The sequence below is a fragment of the Ursus arctos genome, unplaced genomic scaffold (genome assembly GCF_023065955.2).
Source record: "Ursus arctos isolate Adak ecotype North America unplaced genomic scaffold, UrsArc2.0 scaffold_2, whole genome shotgun sequence".
Lineage (NCBI taxonomy): Eukaryota > Metazoa > Chordata > Mammalia > Carnivora > Ursidae > Ursus > Ursus arctos.
Genome location: NW_026622874.1, coordinates 97,785,023 through 97,802,463, shown reverse-complemented (window position 1 = coordinate 97,802,463; position 17,441 = coordinate 97,785,023). Strand labels below are relative to the sequence as shown.

The 17,441-nt window shown below is 43.2% G+C and overlaps 1 protein-coding gene across 2 annotated transcripts in view; it reads left to right on the top strand.

The window, feature by feature from the left end:
* The first annotated feature begins 2,180 nt into the window (after window positions 1-2,180).
* Window positions 2,181-17,441, top strand: part of LOC113267901 (cytochrome P450 3A12-like) — a 41,484-nt gene continuing 26,223 nt past the window's right edge. The window contains exons 1-4 of one of the 2 annotated variants that reach the window (XM_026516220.4): window positions 2,181-2,680; window positions 6,405-6,498; window positions 8,975-9,027; window positions 11,282-11,381. In XM_026516220.4, the coding sequence (XP_026372005.1) occupies window positions 2,610-2,680; window positions 6,405-6,498; window positions 8,975-9,027; window positions 11,282-11,381 (318 nt within the window). In that variant the 5' untranslated portion in view covers window positions 2,181-2,609. Of the gene's footprint in view, window positions 2,681-3,550; window positions 3,653-6,404; window positions 6,499-8,974; window positions 9,028-11,281; window positions 11,382-17,441 lie in introns of those variants that run through there. The other variant, XM_057315222.1, reaches the window with a different exon arrangement.

Here is a 17,441-nt window from a genome sequence, read left to right as displayed (position 1 = left end):
AACAGACACTTTGCTTTCGTTTTTGCACACTCGAGATAGTGACCTGTGAAATTTGGATGTAATGCGCAAATCATTCCAGAGCAATACCGGCTCTCCTACTGTGAGCAGTTCTCTTGGCTGGTAGAAATCAGGCCCAGCCTCCAAAAGAGGTGTCACGTGGATTCATCATATAAGGGGTGGAAATATTAGCCAGAGCTCCTGTATCATTAGTTTCTGCCAACCTGTCCACCTACGCTGATATCTGAGCCTAAGGCTTCACTGAATGTTATTTGAGATTCAGTTTTGACCAATAGTTAGGGAGACTGAGAAAGCAGATAAATCGTTCACTGTTGAGAAGGACACATAGTTACTTTCACTTGGCTGTACTATAATTATCTGTCAGTTTCTCTGTCTTCAACCTGAATCATGTCTGTGTCTTAGATATATTTTTACCCCATGCATTTAGGGCAGAGTTTGGAAACTTCATGATGAGGATAGTACAGGAAGGAGTAGATGAGAGCCACGGGGTGTGCGAGGTGTTCTTCTGGCACACGGTGTCTTTCTTCATGCATTCTGTACAACTCTGAGGTTGTGAGTCCCATCATATCAGGTGTTCCCTTCCGGGGAAGGATGGGGCACAAAGCTCACACTTCTGTTGTGTCCCTTTGCAGGCAGGTCATTTGCATTGGTTCAGTGCTGGCTGCATTTTAGTCCCCGGTAATGACGAGCCTATCCCTATCAGGATAGATTGCAACCAGCTGGAGCAGGCCATGAGGTGAACAGAGCAGCAGATGCTCATATTAGGCTTACTTATGAAATCATCATAGATAAGTTTGCATATTAGAGAAGGATGAAAGCATATGAGTTGCTATAGAGGCTTAGTTTCAAGTAAAATAAGAAAGGCTTTGTGTTTAGGTGACAGAATTAAGTTGTCAAGAATTACCAGATGAGACGGCCTGGATGGCTCAGTGGGTTGAGCAACTGACTCTTGGTTTTGGCTGAAGTCCAGCCACACATTGGGCTCTTAACTCAGCAGGGAGTCTGCTTCAAGAATCTCTCCCTCTGCCTCTCACCCCACTCATGCTCACTCCCTCTCTCTCAAAAACAATGATCAGATGTCACACATCTTTCCTTGTTTGCACATATTCTCTGTAAGCTCTCTGCTGGGGAACATAGGGAGGGAGACCCTGCCCAACAATACCCTTAGTATCATCTTGATTAACATCTGTCTTCCCTTCTGAGATAAGGTGGACCTTTGTGGAAGATCCATGACGAGGCTGCTCTGCAGGTTGCTATGTAGATAGGAACAGAATTTTAACCAGTTTGCTGTGTAGCCTGGGTCTCACTATCTACGTAGTTACCCTTGTCAGGGACAGGCAAACATTGAATATCAGTATTGCAGAGCACAGAAGACTTCAATCTCACTTGGTGTTTGCTTATACCAGCTTCCTGTCTTTCCACTGTTGCTCCTCAAGCATAGAGCTCCTTCTCTCTTAATACCTCCGTCGTCCCAGAGATTACAGAGGTATGCTACATAATCCACAGTTTCTCAGGGCATGCAGACACAGAACGCGGGTCAGAGGCGGGTATGTGGCATGGTCCAAAAGTTCCACGGAAAGGGCACACAAGAAGCCCAGCAATTTCACTTCCAAAAGTCAAATGCACTAAACTTGCTGGATGCCCACTGAGGATACAGCGCATTGCTAGGGACTAGGAACAGAATGTTGACAAGTACTCAGACTGCACCCTGGAGAAGCTCGCTATCTCAGGCTAATAGGTGTGGAGACCAACAATGGGGCTAGAGGGTGGAGAGGACAATAATAGAACTAGTGCTGGGGGGACAGAAATTTCCCAGAGGAGGAAGTGGTTGGTTATAGGTGTTCAAGGAGGCTGGTGAGGGAAGACCCTAACACAGGGGATTCTGTCAGAGCTCAGTTTGAAGGATGAGTAGGTTCCTTCTAAGGGGCACAGGGGGCATTTCTAGGCAGAGGAAGCTTCATGGGTAAAGACGTGCAGACCGAGCTTGTTTGAAGGATTTCACGTATTTAAAGATAGAGGCAGCCATGGTGACAAGGGCAACTTAGAGACTTGAGGAAAGTGAGTTTACCTGAGGTTCTGTAACCTTTGAGATTACCGATAACACCGACCGAGTTGTTTATTGATTTTGGACAGAATATGAACTCAAAGGTCCATCTGGGAGTGTCCACAATGTTTTGCCAGCATTCCTGGCTGGGGGGCACCTGCTAGTGACTGCAGTCCAGCCCCACCCCCTTTCCTTTTCTTTTCTTTTCTTTTTTAAAGATTTTTATTTATTTATTTGACAGAGAGAGAGACAGCCAGCGAGAGAGGGAACACAAGCAGGGGGAGTGGGAGAGGAAGAAGCAGGCTCCCCACAGAGCAGGGAGCCCAATGCAGGGCTCGATCCCAGGACCCTGGGATCAGGCCCTGAGCAAAAGGCAGACGCTTAATGACTGAGCCACCCAGGCGCCCCCCACCCCCTTTTCTGTATATACATCCCAGCCTCACTGAATCACCACTGGTGGGAAGGGAAGCTCCGCCCACACAGGCCAGCAAGGACCAGCACACACTGCTGAACAACAGTAGAGGAGATTCACAGGGAGAAAGTGGCCATGGACCTGATTCCAAGCTTTTCCACGGAAACCTGGCTCCTCCTGGCTACCAGCCTGGTGCTCCTCTATCTGTGAGTAACTGTTCAGACTCATTGCCTCTGGAACCCTGGACTTGGGTTGCTAATCAGCACCCACCCCCTTTTCCTTGTCTGTTTTGAGGATCAAAAGAGTTAACAGAGGGGACGTTGCTTAAGTGTTGGGTGCTTCAAACACGCTAGGAACACGTAAAGGGTTGTTATTGACCTCACCAGATCTGCCGAAGAAGTAACTCCATCCTCCAGTCCCTTTTCTGTAGCTAGCAGGATTGAGTGACATTATTTGCTCCTAGGGATGATCTGATTGCCACCACCTGGGACCTAGACTAATCAAGCAGAATTCAGCAGAGGCAGAGTAAAATCAACAGGCCTCGGTGCTCTGGGGTCCTCACCACCTTCCCAAGCCATGGGGATTCTAGTAGCTGAGGGACTGGGTTGCGTCTTTGTCTCATTATGTTCACTTTCTGGTCTGCATCTGCTGCAGGAGACGTGTAGAAGGATTGAGCCTGTGTTACTCAAGTGGTCCTGCTCCCTTCCTTCCACGGCCAGTTCCCATGTACACAAGACACCTGGTGCACCCAGACTTCCAAGGGGGCTGGAGATGCCTCATCTTCCTGTTCTGACTGGCTCTTCCCTCTTTTCTGCGCCCCTGTCCGGGCCATCCCCCACCCTGTAATATGCAGAACACCTTACCCTTAAGTGAGCATCTTTCAAACTGAGGAGACTTGGCAGAAAGCTTCAGATTTTATTCATTTCACCTTTTCCTCCCAGTCTCTGTGATGGTTAGCGTCAGTATAGGGATTTCTTCCCCCTACCCCCCAATACGAAATCTGCTAGCAGCCTGCAAAGGCAGGCCCTGAAAGCCAACGTGGATTTTAAGTATTGTTTTTCCCTTTATGTGACAGTACAGGAGGAGGAATTAAAACATCTAGCAGAGGAATTCCTTTCAGTGGTGGGATTCCCGGCATCATGGAACAGGATGGGAAAGGACTTAGTTTCACAGCAGAGGTAGGGATGGACCCTCCATCACATTTAACTTCTGTGTCAATTTCACTTTCTTTAAGAAATCATGAGGACATGAACATAGAATATGGAAAACTCATTTTCATTTTTTTCCCCATAAAATCTAACATTGTTTATTTGGGTTTAACAATACACATTTTAAGATTTACTGCCCATCACAGTTTTCTCTCCTTATCTTCCCCTATTATATTAATTAAGAGTCTTTTAAAAGCAACAACAACAACAACACTGATTTATTCTCTTACAGTTCAGGAGGTTAGAAGTTGGAATGACAGGTATTGTGGAAACATATTTTTTGTGTGATGACATTTAAGATTAATTGATGTGGTTTAATTTCATTGTTTTTAATAATAGATTTTTTGCTGAGATAAGACTATTTCCAGCATGTTCTTCCGAAGGATAAAAGAGGGCTGTCGGCCTTTTTGACAGTAACGGTACATGGATAACCTCAGCCTTCTAGAATAATGTTGAGAATATTAATTTAGTGTCTACATGCATCCTTCTATGACATAGATTGTATATTTTTAAGTACATGGGTCCAGCAGGTTATTTTAACCTCTCAGCACAGGCACATAGTGAGACTGAGGCAGTACTGATGTGAGAGGCATCCAGATAGGACTCGGGGATGGAGTGGGAGACTGTTCCTCCCTCAGAGCAGACCTCCCAGAGAAACTCCTTGATCCTGGTCCCAAGGAGGTCATCACGGAACTGCAGCGTTAGTATCTCATCTGCTAGAAGCCGGGGGACAGGACCACTGTGTAAATCACATTGCGTGGTCTGTCCAGCAGTGGGGCTGTCACTGGATACTGTCCCCACCAGGCAAACAATCGTGTAGACCGAGAAGACGCTGGTGTAGCCAAGAGTCAGTAGCTGTAGGCGGTGCCCTCTGCGTGCAACACAATGTAAAGGCAGTAAAAATGAGTGGCTTCATTGTTAGCCCCTTCAGTTGTACTAACAGCAGCATGACTTTACCAAGAAGAGGGAAGCTGGAAAGAATCAGAAAAATTCAACCAGCCCACGCTCTGCCTTCTTACGGAGCCATGTGAGTTTAGACTCTAAACCAGATCTTTCCTTGGCACCAGTGTTGCTGACACGTTTACTCACTTGCTTGGCCTCACTTGGGAGTTCATGGAGCACATTGAACGTTCAGAAGCAGAAATCGGTTTGTTGTGGTGGTGATGGAAAAAAGGAACGGAAGTGGGACTGAGGCCACCCCTACTTCTGGCCGTTGGTGCATATGCATCCATGAACTGTTTTGGAGGAAGTACCAAACACCCAACGGGGCCCGGCTGTGGTCCCTCTGCTGGTCCCTCAAGCACATGTCCTTTCATGCAATTCTGTGGGTTTATTTGATTACATAATATAAGATTTGCTGGATTTCTGCAGAATATTTGGAACCTGTACCGCCAAAAGGCTAACCTCCAAAAAGGAGGAAACAAAGTCTTAATTCAACTCTGTGGAACATTTTTACTCATTTTATGTTTTGCAACACGTACTCTGCTGTCAATTGGAGGTATCTGAACTTTGGAAGGCCCCCTATCCGTTAGCTAAAAGCACCTACAGGGCTTGTTGAACCATTTCTACCTAGCCTCCTTTTCCACCATACTTTCCTAATTTGCCACTCTGGGGTTAGTCTTGTAGACCTGGCAGGTTCACGGTTAAAATGGTTTTGGGCAGCCTTTCCCTCAGCCTCTCTTCTTCCTCCACTCACCATCTCTCAGAAACACCCAAGAGGACGGCTTGCAAAGATCCAGAACACCAAGTTGTGAGATTCCTCATTAATCTCATGAAAGATGAATTACAGGCAGTTCTGTCATAGGGGGCACCATCCATAATGGGTTCCTGAGACAGTTGATGCACAGCGTCAATAACCTGACAGCTTTCTGAGTGACCATCTTGAAAACAGTGAGTGTGCCTGGCAGTGTGTTGAGCACATGAGTATCACAGGTTGGAAGAACAGATGTCACACAGGGAAGAGTGGTCTGGAAATGGATTGTTTAGTCACCGATTCCTTAATATGGTACCGTTAAGGGCACATGTGGGTCAGTCCCCCTGCTCTGCAGCTCGAGAGAACCAGAGTGCCTGACAACAGAGACAGGTGGAGCTGAAAGCAACTCACTTTTCTATGAGCTAGTGGAGCCTTGGACACAGTATTGTGGTTGCTCAGAGCCTCTGTATGAAGATAGATTTAAGAAGGACCAGATCCCAAACAGCGACAGGGCCTACAAGGAAGGAAAACCTCTGAGGACACTGTAAGAACATTTTCATGGTAGGCTCTCAATAACCCTCAGCTATTGAGTGGGTACAATTAAGCAAAATCTCATCATTGGAGGAGAGAAAGAATTTTTCCCCTTTCCACCTAGAATGAGAATCTCCAAAATCATGAAGAGTCATTTACTAAATAGGCATGAGTGAATTTCCTGGAAGAAATTGGCATGAAATTTTCAGGTGCTCTCAAGTGTGGATACATTTCTCAGGTATTCGTTCTAGGATTGAGACCATGACATTTTTTGCTGCTCTTAGCTAATCATCCTTACTTTTTGTGGGCCTCACAGTGGAGGTGGTAAAGCAGATGATGAGTGAATGTAATTATTGCCGTTGAAATTGCTGCTATTATTTCTTGCCTACATGTTACCTCCCCCCCCCCCTTGCCTGTTCCCCTTCTGCATCAGTGACTGACCAGCCCCAGCACCTATCCCACCATCCCTGTGACCTGGCTTTCTCTTTCACTTTATAGATACGGGACCTCCACACATGGACTTTTTAAGAAGCTGGGAATTCCTGGGCCAACACCTCTGCCTTTCGTGGGAAATATTCTGGACTACCGTAAGGTAAGTGTTGTTTGAGCTCCCTCTTTTGCATCTTATATTTGCTAATCCCAGCTTAATTCCATAGTGAATATGCTCCTTCTCAGGAGGAGGTGCTTAGGTTCCAGACTTTGCAGAAATGGTGACACAGGCCCCACCCAGCACATGGCCAGGTCTACCCCAGGGCTCTCTTGTCTGCTGTTAGGAGCCTCAGGGGTTTGCCTCAGCAGGCAGCCCAGCTCTCTGACTGATTCAGCACAGGACTTGATGTTCTAGCTTGTGAGGGTCCTGAAGAGGCTTTTGTTTCTGGAAGGTGCAGATTCCCAGGAAAGCATCATCGTATTTGATATTAGGAGAAGAGCATCAAGGGGGTCCACGCTAGTGGTCCATTAAGCTGTGTACCCTTGAGTCAGACTTTTAACTTCATAGCACAATCTCTAGATAGCTTTTTCATTTTCTGGATAGCTCTGGAACTTCAGATTATTGGGCAGCCCAAGATTCATTTTTTGGGAATTTGTACATACTTGAATTCCCTCAAGAACTGACCGACCCCCTGCAGTTATTTCCATGGCTCTAAGTCTTTCTTTGTCACCTGTGACATCTTTTGGGATTTGCGCCGTTGAACCGGAGCTCTCTACTCTACTTTTCTATCTTCAAAGGAGGCATCTGCTGGGTGAGTTGAGCAGGGAGGGAGTATAACTGAGAGTAGATGGTGCTTGTCTGTTGACTTCAGATTTTAACTTTTGAACAATGTGTGTGTGTGTGTGTGTGTGTGTGTGTGTTTTGCACACAAAAATAGAACTGCTCATATAAAACCACTAGAAAAGAGACACTTTGATGAAATTATTAAGAAGTTAATGTAACTCAGTGGAATGTACTATCTGACACACAAACCGAACGTTGGTGTAGGCTTTGTGGCTAGTCCAGGTCTGATACCTCACCCAAGGCTGGGCCTCTGAACAGAAGGTTAGGAGCTCACGTCCGGAAGGCCAGCAGGCAGTCTCACATGCAGGCTGCTCTCTGCTGTGGAGTTCCTTTCCCCCAGACCTGAGGCTTGTTTCTCAGATCCCACTGCTCCCTGCTGAGGCTTGCTTGCCCAGTACTGCCTAAGAACTCCTGGACCTTTTCCCTCCAAAACAACAATTTCCTTTCCACTTTTCCCAGATCAGCTACTTAGTAACGCACCCAAGACCTACATTTCTGAGACCTTCCTTTGTGTAGCTAAAACATCAAATATCACAGCAAAACTTAGCAACAGGAGGTTTTGTTGTTTTTCTTTTAAGTGACAGTGAAAACACAGAGCAAGTGTTTTATTTATTTATTTTTATTTAGTTTTATTATTATTTTTTTTGTTATTACATTCAGTTGGCCAACATATAGTACATCATTAGTTTTTGATGTAGCATTCAGTGATTCATTAGTTGCATATAACACCCAGTGCTCATCACATGTGCCCTCTTCAATACCCATCACCCAGTTACCCCATCCCCCCACCCCCCTCCCTTCTGTAACCCTCAGTTTGGTTCCCGGAGTCCAGAGTCTCTCATCGTTTCTCTCCCTCTCTAATTTCTTCCCATTCAGTTTTCCCTCCCTTCCCTGTGGTCCTCCACGCTATTCCTTATGTTCCACATATGAGTGAAACCATATGATAATTGTCTTTATTTGCTTGACTTATTTCACTTAGCATAATCCCCTCCAGTTCATCCATGTCGATGCAAATGGTGGGTATTTATGCTTTCTGGTGGCTGAGGAATATTCCATCGTATATATGAACCACATCTTTTTTTTATCCATTCATGTGTTGAAGGGCATCTCAGTTCCTTCCACAGTTTGGCTGTTGTGGACACGAGGAAGTGTGTTAACTTGCTCTATCCTTTGTGGAGTGGTGGCACCGTCCCCTCTTTTCCGTGTTGAGGTGGATGACTGGAAGGCGAGTCCACCTTGTCATTCATTCATTCATTCATTCATCACTCACTTTTCTCACTTAAGAAACGTGTCTCAGACTTCTGTAAATCTGCTAGACTGAAAGAGATCCCTGGTGTCTTTAATTTCCTAAATCCCCTGGAATTCTAGTAGAGCTCATGAGATCAACGAGCAGGTGGTAATGGGGGGTTCAGAGTGTGCAGGCCACGCTGACTTTCCCTCACCTCCAGTTTTCCCACATGGCCGTGGAGGTAATAATTCAGAGGGTTCTGAGATTTAGAGACAGCACAAGCCAAACATGTCAGAAAGAAAGGGGTTATGCAGTCCTCACAAGCAGGGTAAGATGTTTAGTATCTATAATACTTGGAGAGAATTCAAGAGGGACTTGAAATTATCTGTTTCAATATCTCTTCTACTTTCTCTCCTTTCCGATGAGATGCCTGTAAGCAAGAACTTCCCTCTAACTGCCAGCGAGAGGTAGTAAGCCACATTTAATGAGATCTGAGTTATTTTTGTCCCCAGTAAATGTACAGCTCAGTACATTTAGATTAGTAATGTGTTTTGTTTCTTCTTGCAGGGCTTTTGGAATATTGACAAGAAATGTTTTAAGAAATATGGAAGATTTTGGGGGTGAGTATTCCGGAAACTTCCATTGGATAGGCTGGTTATGCTGAGGCTCCCAGCCACGGAGACAGTCTCAGTCGAGAGCCCCTTGGGATGAAGCCCACTGTAGTAAAGCTTCCGGACTCTCTTCTTCCTGGGATCCCATGTATCACCAGGTGTACGGATCTAAATGTGATCGGGCCTGGAGAGCTGCAGATCATCAGTGATCTCCAAACATTGGTGACCAGGGACTCCTAGCATCGCTGTCTACCCTGTCTTGTGATTACCCTCTTCTCCATTTCTCTCCTTATGTCCCCTTTAAATGCAAAAATACATTATTTCAACCCTTTCTAATATGTGGCCATAAGTGCATCTTATTACCTCTTGCCCACAGGATTCACTTTTCGTTAAAAGCCAGAGATCCCGTGTTTAAATTTTGGATTAAATATGTCCTTTTTAAAGGTGGGCTGTGGGGATGTCAGTAAACAGAATGGGAAGCCATTTCTGCTCAGTTTTTTCTTTCTCTGCAAGTGTGGAGCTTGTTTTGTTTTTTATATGAGGCCAAGTCTAGTCTTTCAATGCAGGCGTATACAAGTGTTTCTTTACAGACTTGAAGAGATGTAGAATATTTCTAAACCGCGGTGCTTCTTGGTGCGCTGATAGACTTGGTGATTTTGTAGAGTGGCCTCTGCTGCTTGCAGTGGATGCTCCCATTCAGAGTGGCTGGAGGTTTGGTGACGTAGAGGGGGAGGTGTAGGGTGGTGCTGGGATGCTTACAGCCCGTGTTGTACCTTCGTGCATCTCTTTATCTTCTTTCATCAAGTCCTCAGGCACCACAGGGTCCTGCTGAGTTGGCGTGGCCCATAAGCAACATGATGGCATAGAAAGAACACAGATCTCTACTTTTCGGACATGGGCAGTATTTAGTACAGTGGTTCTCAGTCATTTTTAGATGTGATCACAAAGCCATTTGAAAGTCCTCTGTGACATCAAAGAAAGAATAGGAGACTTGTGGAAAATCTTCCATTTTGTTCTGGCAAATGCAAATGATTTATACTGGAAAACAAAATGCCGGAGGATGGTGTAATTAAGCTTAAAATAAACCTCATGCCCGTTGCCCCTTGCCTTTCACAGGCATATTGACAGTCAGGAGGTCAGGCTAGATAGGGATGGATCATACAGAAAGAGTCAGCTTTGTGTGAGACATGTGTCAAAAGTGGGCTTGCCCTGCTGCTCCGGGATGTCACCTACATAGAGCCCAAGGGACTCACACTTGGGACCCGCATACAAGAAAAATACAAGTAATAAAAAGAAAATATTTTGAAAATGAATTATGCATGTCTTCTCTATTTCTTTATTCTCTTTGTCCTTTTGTTTCAAATTTTTTTGACTTTGATGTTACCAAGGACCTCTCTTTAATAGTTAAAATAATATTTTCTTTCTCTCATCTATGGAACATAAGAAGTCGGAAGATCAGTAGGAGAAGAAAGGGATAAAGAAAGGGGGGTAATCAGAAGGGGGAATGAAACATAAGAGACTATGGACTATGAGAAACAAACAGGGCTTCAGAGGGGAGGGGGGTGGGGGAATGGGATGGACTGGTGATGGGTAGTAAGGAGGGCACATATTGCATGGTGCACTGGGTGTTATACGCAACTAATGAATCATCGAACTTTACATCAGAAACCGGGGATGTACTGTATGGTGACTAACATAATAAAATATTATTATAAAAAAAAACAACGTTATAAACTAGGAAGGAATTTTAGAAAATAGGGCAAAGAAATCATTCATAATCCTACCATCACTTTTTGAGCATTCCAGGATTTTGTCATTTGCAGATAAATCTTATATATTTGTGATCAGTGTATCTACAATTTTCATCTAATATTCTATTATATCTTCCATGTGTTTGATATTTCTTTAAAATTACAGTTTTTCTTGTCTGATGGGTAGACTTTCTCAATTTTTCTTCCTAGATAATTTACTTGCCTTCAGTTATTTACTAACCCAACTATCTTTTGGATAATATATATAAATTATTTGAAATGTTTGAAATACTTCTAAGATATTTGACATATTCTAAACATGCAAAAAATTATGGTGAATGGTCCCAGAAATACCCATGTACTAGAGTTAACAAATGTTCTAATGTTACTTCTAATCATGATGTCAGAGTTTGGATTATGTAATGTCAAGATACAAGTCTGGACTTCCAGGCGTGGCTGCAGCTACACAAACTGTCGTGTTAAATGTAATCGGCTCTGTTTTCCCCACACAGGTTTTATGATGGGCGACAGCCTGTGTTGGCTATCACGGATCCAGAGATGATCAGAACAGTACTAGTGAAAGAATGTTACTCTGTCTTCACAAACCGGCGGGTAGGCATCGGTTTAGTTTTAATTCACAGATTTATTTATTTATTTATAAAGCTTTATTTTGAAATAATTATAGATTCATAGGAAGTCGTCTTGGGAGGTCCCATGTCCTGTGGTCTTCAGGCTGTTTCCCCTATGGTAATATCCTGCATAACTATAATACAGTATGGAAATGGAAACTGACATTGGTTCTAGCCATAGAGCTTATTCAGATTTCAACAGTTTTATGTGCACTTACGTGTGTGTGTGTGTGTGTGTGTGTTGCTCTCTGAATATTTATCTGACATGTAGATTTGTGTATCCACCACCCCAGTCACATTAGAGAGCTGTTCCATCACCAAAAGTCTCTCTCTTACTAATCTTTTATAGGCACAGTGTGTAGCTTGTCTCTTCATTGTCTCAGGGTCTTCAGCAGAACAAAGTTTTTTGTGTTTTTTTTTTTAATTTTGATAAGGTCAGTTTATCCTTTTTTCCTTTCATGGGTTGAGTTTGGCATCAAGTTGAAGACTCTTTACCTAGCCCTAAGTCCCAAGATTTTCTCCAAGTATTTACTCTTAGGTTTTATATTTAATATATTGTCTTACATACTTCTATGTTTTACATTTATAATGTAAATCTTATATAGTTTTGTTTTACATGTAAATCTGTGATGCATTTTATGTTATAATTTTTTAAAATTTTATTTATATTTAAATTCAATTAACATATTGTTATTATTGTAGTATTTTATTAGTTTCAGAGGTAGAGCTTAGTGATTGATCAGTTGCATATAACACCCAGTGCTCAATACATCAAGTGCCCTCCTTAGTGCCCGTCACCCAGTTACCCCATCCCTCCACCCACCTTCCCTCCAGCAACCCTCAGTTTGTTCCCTATAGTTAAGAGTCCTGTTATTTGTGAGGTGTGAAGTTTAGGTCAAAGATCTTTGTTTTTGATGGAATATTACTCAGCCATCAGAAAGAACGATTACCCAACATTTGCAGCAACATGGACAGGACTGGAGGAGATTATGCTAAGTGAAATAAGTCAAGCAGAGAAAGACAATTATCATATGGTTTCACTCATTTATGGAACATAAGAAATAGGAAGACCAGTAGGAGAAGGAAGGGAAGAATAAAGGGGGGGTAAACAGAAGGGGGAATGAACCATGAGAGACTATGGACTCTGGGAAACAAACTGAGGGCTTCAGAAGGGAGGGGGGGTGGGGGATTGGGATAGGCTGGTGATGGGTAGTAAGGAGGGCACGTATTGCATGGTGCACTGGGTGTTATACACAAATAATGAATCATGGAACATTACATCAAAAAGTAAGGATATACTGTATGGTGACTAACATAACATAATAAAAAGTTATTATTAAAAAAAAAAAGATCTTTGTTTTTGGCCTATGGATGTCTAATTGCTCCAGCACAATGTGTGAAAAGGCTATACTTCCCCCACTGAATTGGTTTTGTACCAGTATCAAAATTGAGTTGAACCTCTTTGTGAGTGTCTGTTTCTCATTCTCTGTTCTGTTCGTTGATCTCTGTATCTCGCCTTCTACCAAAGCCAGGCTCTCTTGATTACTGTAGCCACATAGTAAGTCTCAGCATCGTCAACAGTGATTCCTCCCATTTTATTTTTGTTTGAATGGTGTAGCTATTCTAGCTCCTTTGCCTTCCTGTACAAATTTAGAATCAGCTTATCTGTGTTTACAAACAATTTGCTGAAATAAGAATTGACTTAAACCCATAGATCAATTTGGGGGAAATCTATATCTTTACTAAGTCCTATCTTTCAGGGCATGAATGCAGTATGTTCGTTGATTTATTTAGGTTTTCTCCGATTCTTTTCACCAACATTTAGTTCTCTGCATAGAGATCTCATCCATATTTTGTTAAATGAGCACCTAAAGTATTCCACCTTCTTTGAGTGATTATAATTGTTACTATGTTTTTAACGTGTTTTGACACAGTCATTGTGGTTGATTTTTGTGTGTTGATCTTGTTTTCTACAACTAGCTCAGCTCATTTATTAGATGCAGAGGTGTTCTTTTTTATGTTCCTTAAGATTTTCTACGTTGACAGTTAATGTCACCTGAAATAGGATGACTTCGATTTTTATCTTTCCATTCTCTATACCTTTTTTTCTTTGTTTTGCCTGTTGCACTACCTAGGATTTCTAGTGAGATATTAAATAAGAGTGGTGAGCGGGGACATTTTGTCTTTTTCCTGGTATTAGGGGGAAGCATTCAGTCTTTCACCAATTAAAAAATTTTTTGTTTTTGGGCACCTGGGTGGCACAGCGGTTGAGCGTCTGCCTTCGGCTCAGGGCGTGATCCCGGTGTTGTGGGATCGAGCCCCACATCCGGCTCCTCCGCTGGGAGCCTGCTTCTTCCTCTCCCACTCCCCCTGCTTATGTTCCCTCTCTCGCTGGCTGTCTCTATCTCTGTCGAATAAATAAAAACAAAATCTTTAAAAAAAAAATTTTTTTTTGTTTATTTATCACAACTAAAAGTGTATACTTTTAAGGTGCACAATGTGATGTTGTAATGTATGTAAATACATTTTGAAATGATGAACACACATGAATTAACACAACCGTTAACACGCAGAGTTACCTTTACGCTGGCGTGTGTGGTAAGAATATGTAAGATTTACTTTTTTAGCAAATTCAAGTATACAGCTCAGTATTTTTTTTTTATTAATAATGATTTTTTATTATATTATGTTAGTCACCATACAGTACATCCCCGGTTTTCGATGTAAGGCTCGATGATTCATTAGTTGTGTATAACACCCAGTGCACCATGCAATATGTGCCCTCCTTACTACCCATCACCGGTCTATCCCATTCCCCCACCCCCCTCCCCTCTGTAGCCCTCAGTTTGTTTCTCATAGTCCATAGTCTCTCATGTTTCATTCCCCCTTCTGATTACCCCCCCCTTTCTTTATCCCTTTCTTCCCCTACTGATCATTCTAGTTCTTATGTTCCATAGATGAGAGAAATCATATGATAGTTGTCTTTCTCTGCTTGACTTATTTCACTAAGCATTATCTCCTCCAGTGCCGTCCATGTTGTACAGCTCAGTATTAACTATAATCGCCATGCAGTACATTTAGTCTTCAGATCTGATTCATCTTATAACCAAAAGTTTGTACCATTGGATTAACATCTGCCCTTCACCCTTCTCTCCAGGTTCTCATAACTATCATTCTACCCTTTGTGACTGAGCTTGATTTTATTTTTTATTTTTTTACTTTTATTTTTTAATTTTTTTGAAAGATTTTATTTATTTGACGCAAGCAGGGTGAGGGGCAGAGAGAGAGAGGGAGAAGCAGGCTCCCCACGGAGCAGGAAGCCAGATACGGGGCTTGATCACAGGACCCCACCGAGGATCATGACCTGAGCCAAAGGCAGATGCTTAGCCAGCTGAGCTACCCAGGCGCCCCTGATTTTGTTTTTAGATTTCACTTATAAGTGAGATCATACCGTATCTATCTGTCCTTCTGTGTCTGGTTCAGTTGACCTATTAGCCTGTTGTCCTCCAGGTTTGTCCTTGTTTTTTGGAGAGCACAGGATTTCTTTCTTTTTAAGGCTGAAGGATGCTCCATTTTCTTCATGCATTCATCTGTCCACTTACATTAGAGTATATATGGATAGGTAAGGATTTACTATTGTCTTTCATTAGTCCAAGGTTTTCGTAGATCCCTTGTTCCTTCTTTCTGTCTTCTTTGTGACTTCATGGGTTTTTTTAATGGGGGAATGCTTTCATTCCTTTGTTTTTGTCTTTTCCATATCTACTCTAGGTTTGTGCTTTGCAGTTACCAGGAGGCTTACATAAAACTTTTTATAGTCTTATAGATATAGCAGTCTACTTTGAGCTCATAAGAACTTAACTCTGTTCTCATTCAAAACCTCAGTGCTTTTACTCCCCCTCCATTTTATGTATTTGAATTCACAATTTACATATATTTATATTGTGTATCCATAAACAAATTCTTAGAGTTATAGGTATTTTAAATTGTTTTATGCTTTACAGTTGAGTTATAAGTGATTTGCGTATCACCATTACAATATTACTGTATTCTGAATTTGAGTATTTATTTTTATTTACCAGTGAATTTTGTACTTTCATATGATTTCATGTTACTAGTAAGTGTCCTCTCTTTTCACCTTGAAGAACTGCTTTAGTATTTCTTGTAAGGCAGCTTTAGTGGTGATGAAATTTTCCACTTGTGTTTGTCTGGAAACTCTCTCCCTCATTACCTGCTTTTCCAGGTAAATTATTTGTGGTTACTAATGTTTGCTTTTTGGTTTTTTTTGTTGTCGTTTGTTTCTTTTACCACTTCGAATATGTTATCCCACTCTCTTTTGGCTTTCAAGATTCCTGCTGATAAATCCACTGAATAGCCTTATGGGTGTTCCCTTGTATGTGATGGGCTCCTTTTTTCTTGCTGCTTTCAGTTTTCTCTGTCTTTGGGGCAGGCGCTTCGGGGCAGGTGGCTCAGTCATTGAGCATCTGCCTTCGGCTCAGGGCGTGATCCCAGGGCCCTGGGATCGAATCCTTCAGTCGGGCTCCCTGCTCCGCTGGGAGCCTGCTGCTTCCTCTCCCACTCCCCCTGCTTGTGTTCCCTCTCTCACTGGCTGTCTCTCTCTCTGTCAAATAAATAAATAAAATCTTTAAAAAAAAAAAAGATTCTCTTTGATTTTTGACAGTTTTATTATAACATGTCTTGGTGAAGTCTTCTTGGGATTCAATCTGATTGAAGACTTTTAACCTTCATATCCCAAGATTTCCATATGTTTCCCTAGGTTTGGGAAGTGTTCAGCCAGTGTTCCTTTAAGTAAGCATTCTGCCCACTTCTCTTTTGTCCTACTAGGACTCCCCAAATGTGAATATTGTTTCACTTGATGGTGTCCTATAAGTCCTGTTGGCTTTTTTTCCAAGTTCTTTTCATTTTTTTTTTTCCCGTCTCTGGCTGCATGATTTCAAATGCAGAGAAGTGCAGTTGGCTCAGGCAGTTGGGGGCCACAGCATCAGCAACTGCATGATCCATGGGAGCAAGAGTTGTGGAGGGTTCGTCGTGGCTGTGTTGCTGTTTGGGTCTTCAGTAGTACCTCCAGTTATGGCGTCAGTGGACTGGGTCAGGTAGAATGGTGGCCAGAGTTGGTGCTATGCACACATTCATCTGTGGGCACTGAGGGGAGGCACATGTCCAAAATGAAGGCTAGGCCCCGTAGCAGGGGCCAAGGACAATGTGGGCACATTGAGTGCCCGGGCTGTCTATGTACATTCATGTGGCTTCAGGGCTAGCCATTGTTGCACGCATGGCATTGGGGCTTGTGACCGGAGTTCAGCCTGGCAAAGTACAGGGTTTAGCTGTGGTGTCATGTGGTATTGCAGGCCAGTGACAGGAGTCAGGCCTGGCCTCAAGCACCTGAGAAGCTGCTGGGATCTGTGCTGGTGTTGTACACATACCCAGTCACAGAGGCCAGGGCTGGCTTCTGGTGCAATTTCCAGGGCTCAGGGTGCTGATAGTGGCACTGGCTGAGACAAGTCCAGTAGGGGCAGAGGGAGCAGAGCTGGACTCAGGCAGCTGGAGTCTGTGAATGTGAAAACCTATGAGACTATCAGCAAACTCTTAGAGGTGGCTGATACTGGTAGTCCTGCCCTTCTTTGTTCCTGGCTGTGTCTAGATGTGTCAGCCATGCCAGTCTCTGGGCGAGGTGAATCCCAAGTTGGTTGTTCGTACCATGCCCCGAAGGGGTGGGGCTAATGGTGGCTCAACTTTCTGTCCATTATCCAGGAAGAGGAAATACCTCAGGTCAGAGGGTATCCTCTTGGTGCTGAGCAGTGCTAACCTGGGTCATGGGGTGATGCAGGCAAAACGAAGCTAATCTCCCGACTTTTCTTGTACAGTTATTCTCAAGAGTTTTGCTCCACTGTGTTGTTGAAACTTCTTAAATGAACTCCTAAGCTCTTAGGCCTATTTTTGTTTGTGGATAGCTGTCTAATTGATGTTCTTTGTGGGGTGACAGAGGCTGGAGTGCCCTGTTCCATCATCTTCGTGATACCACATC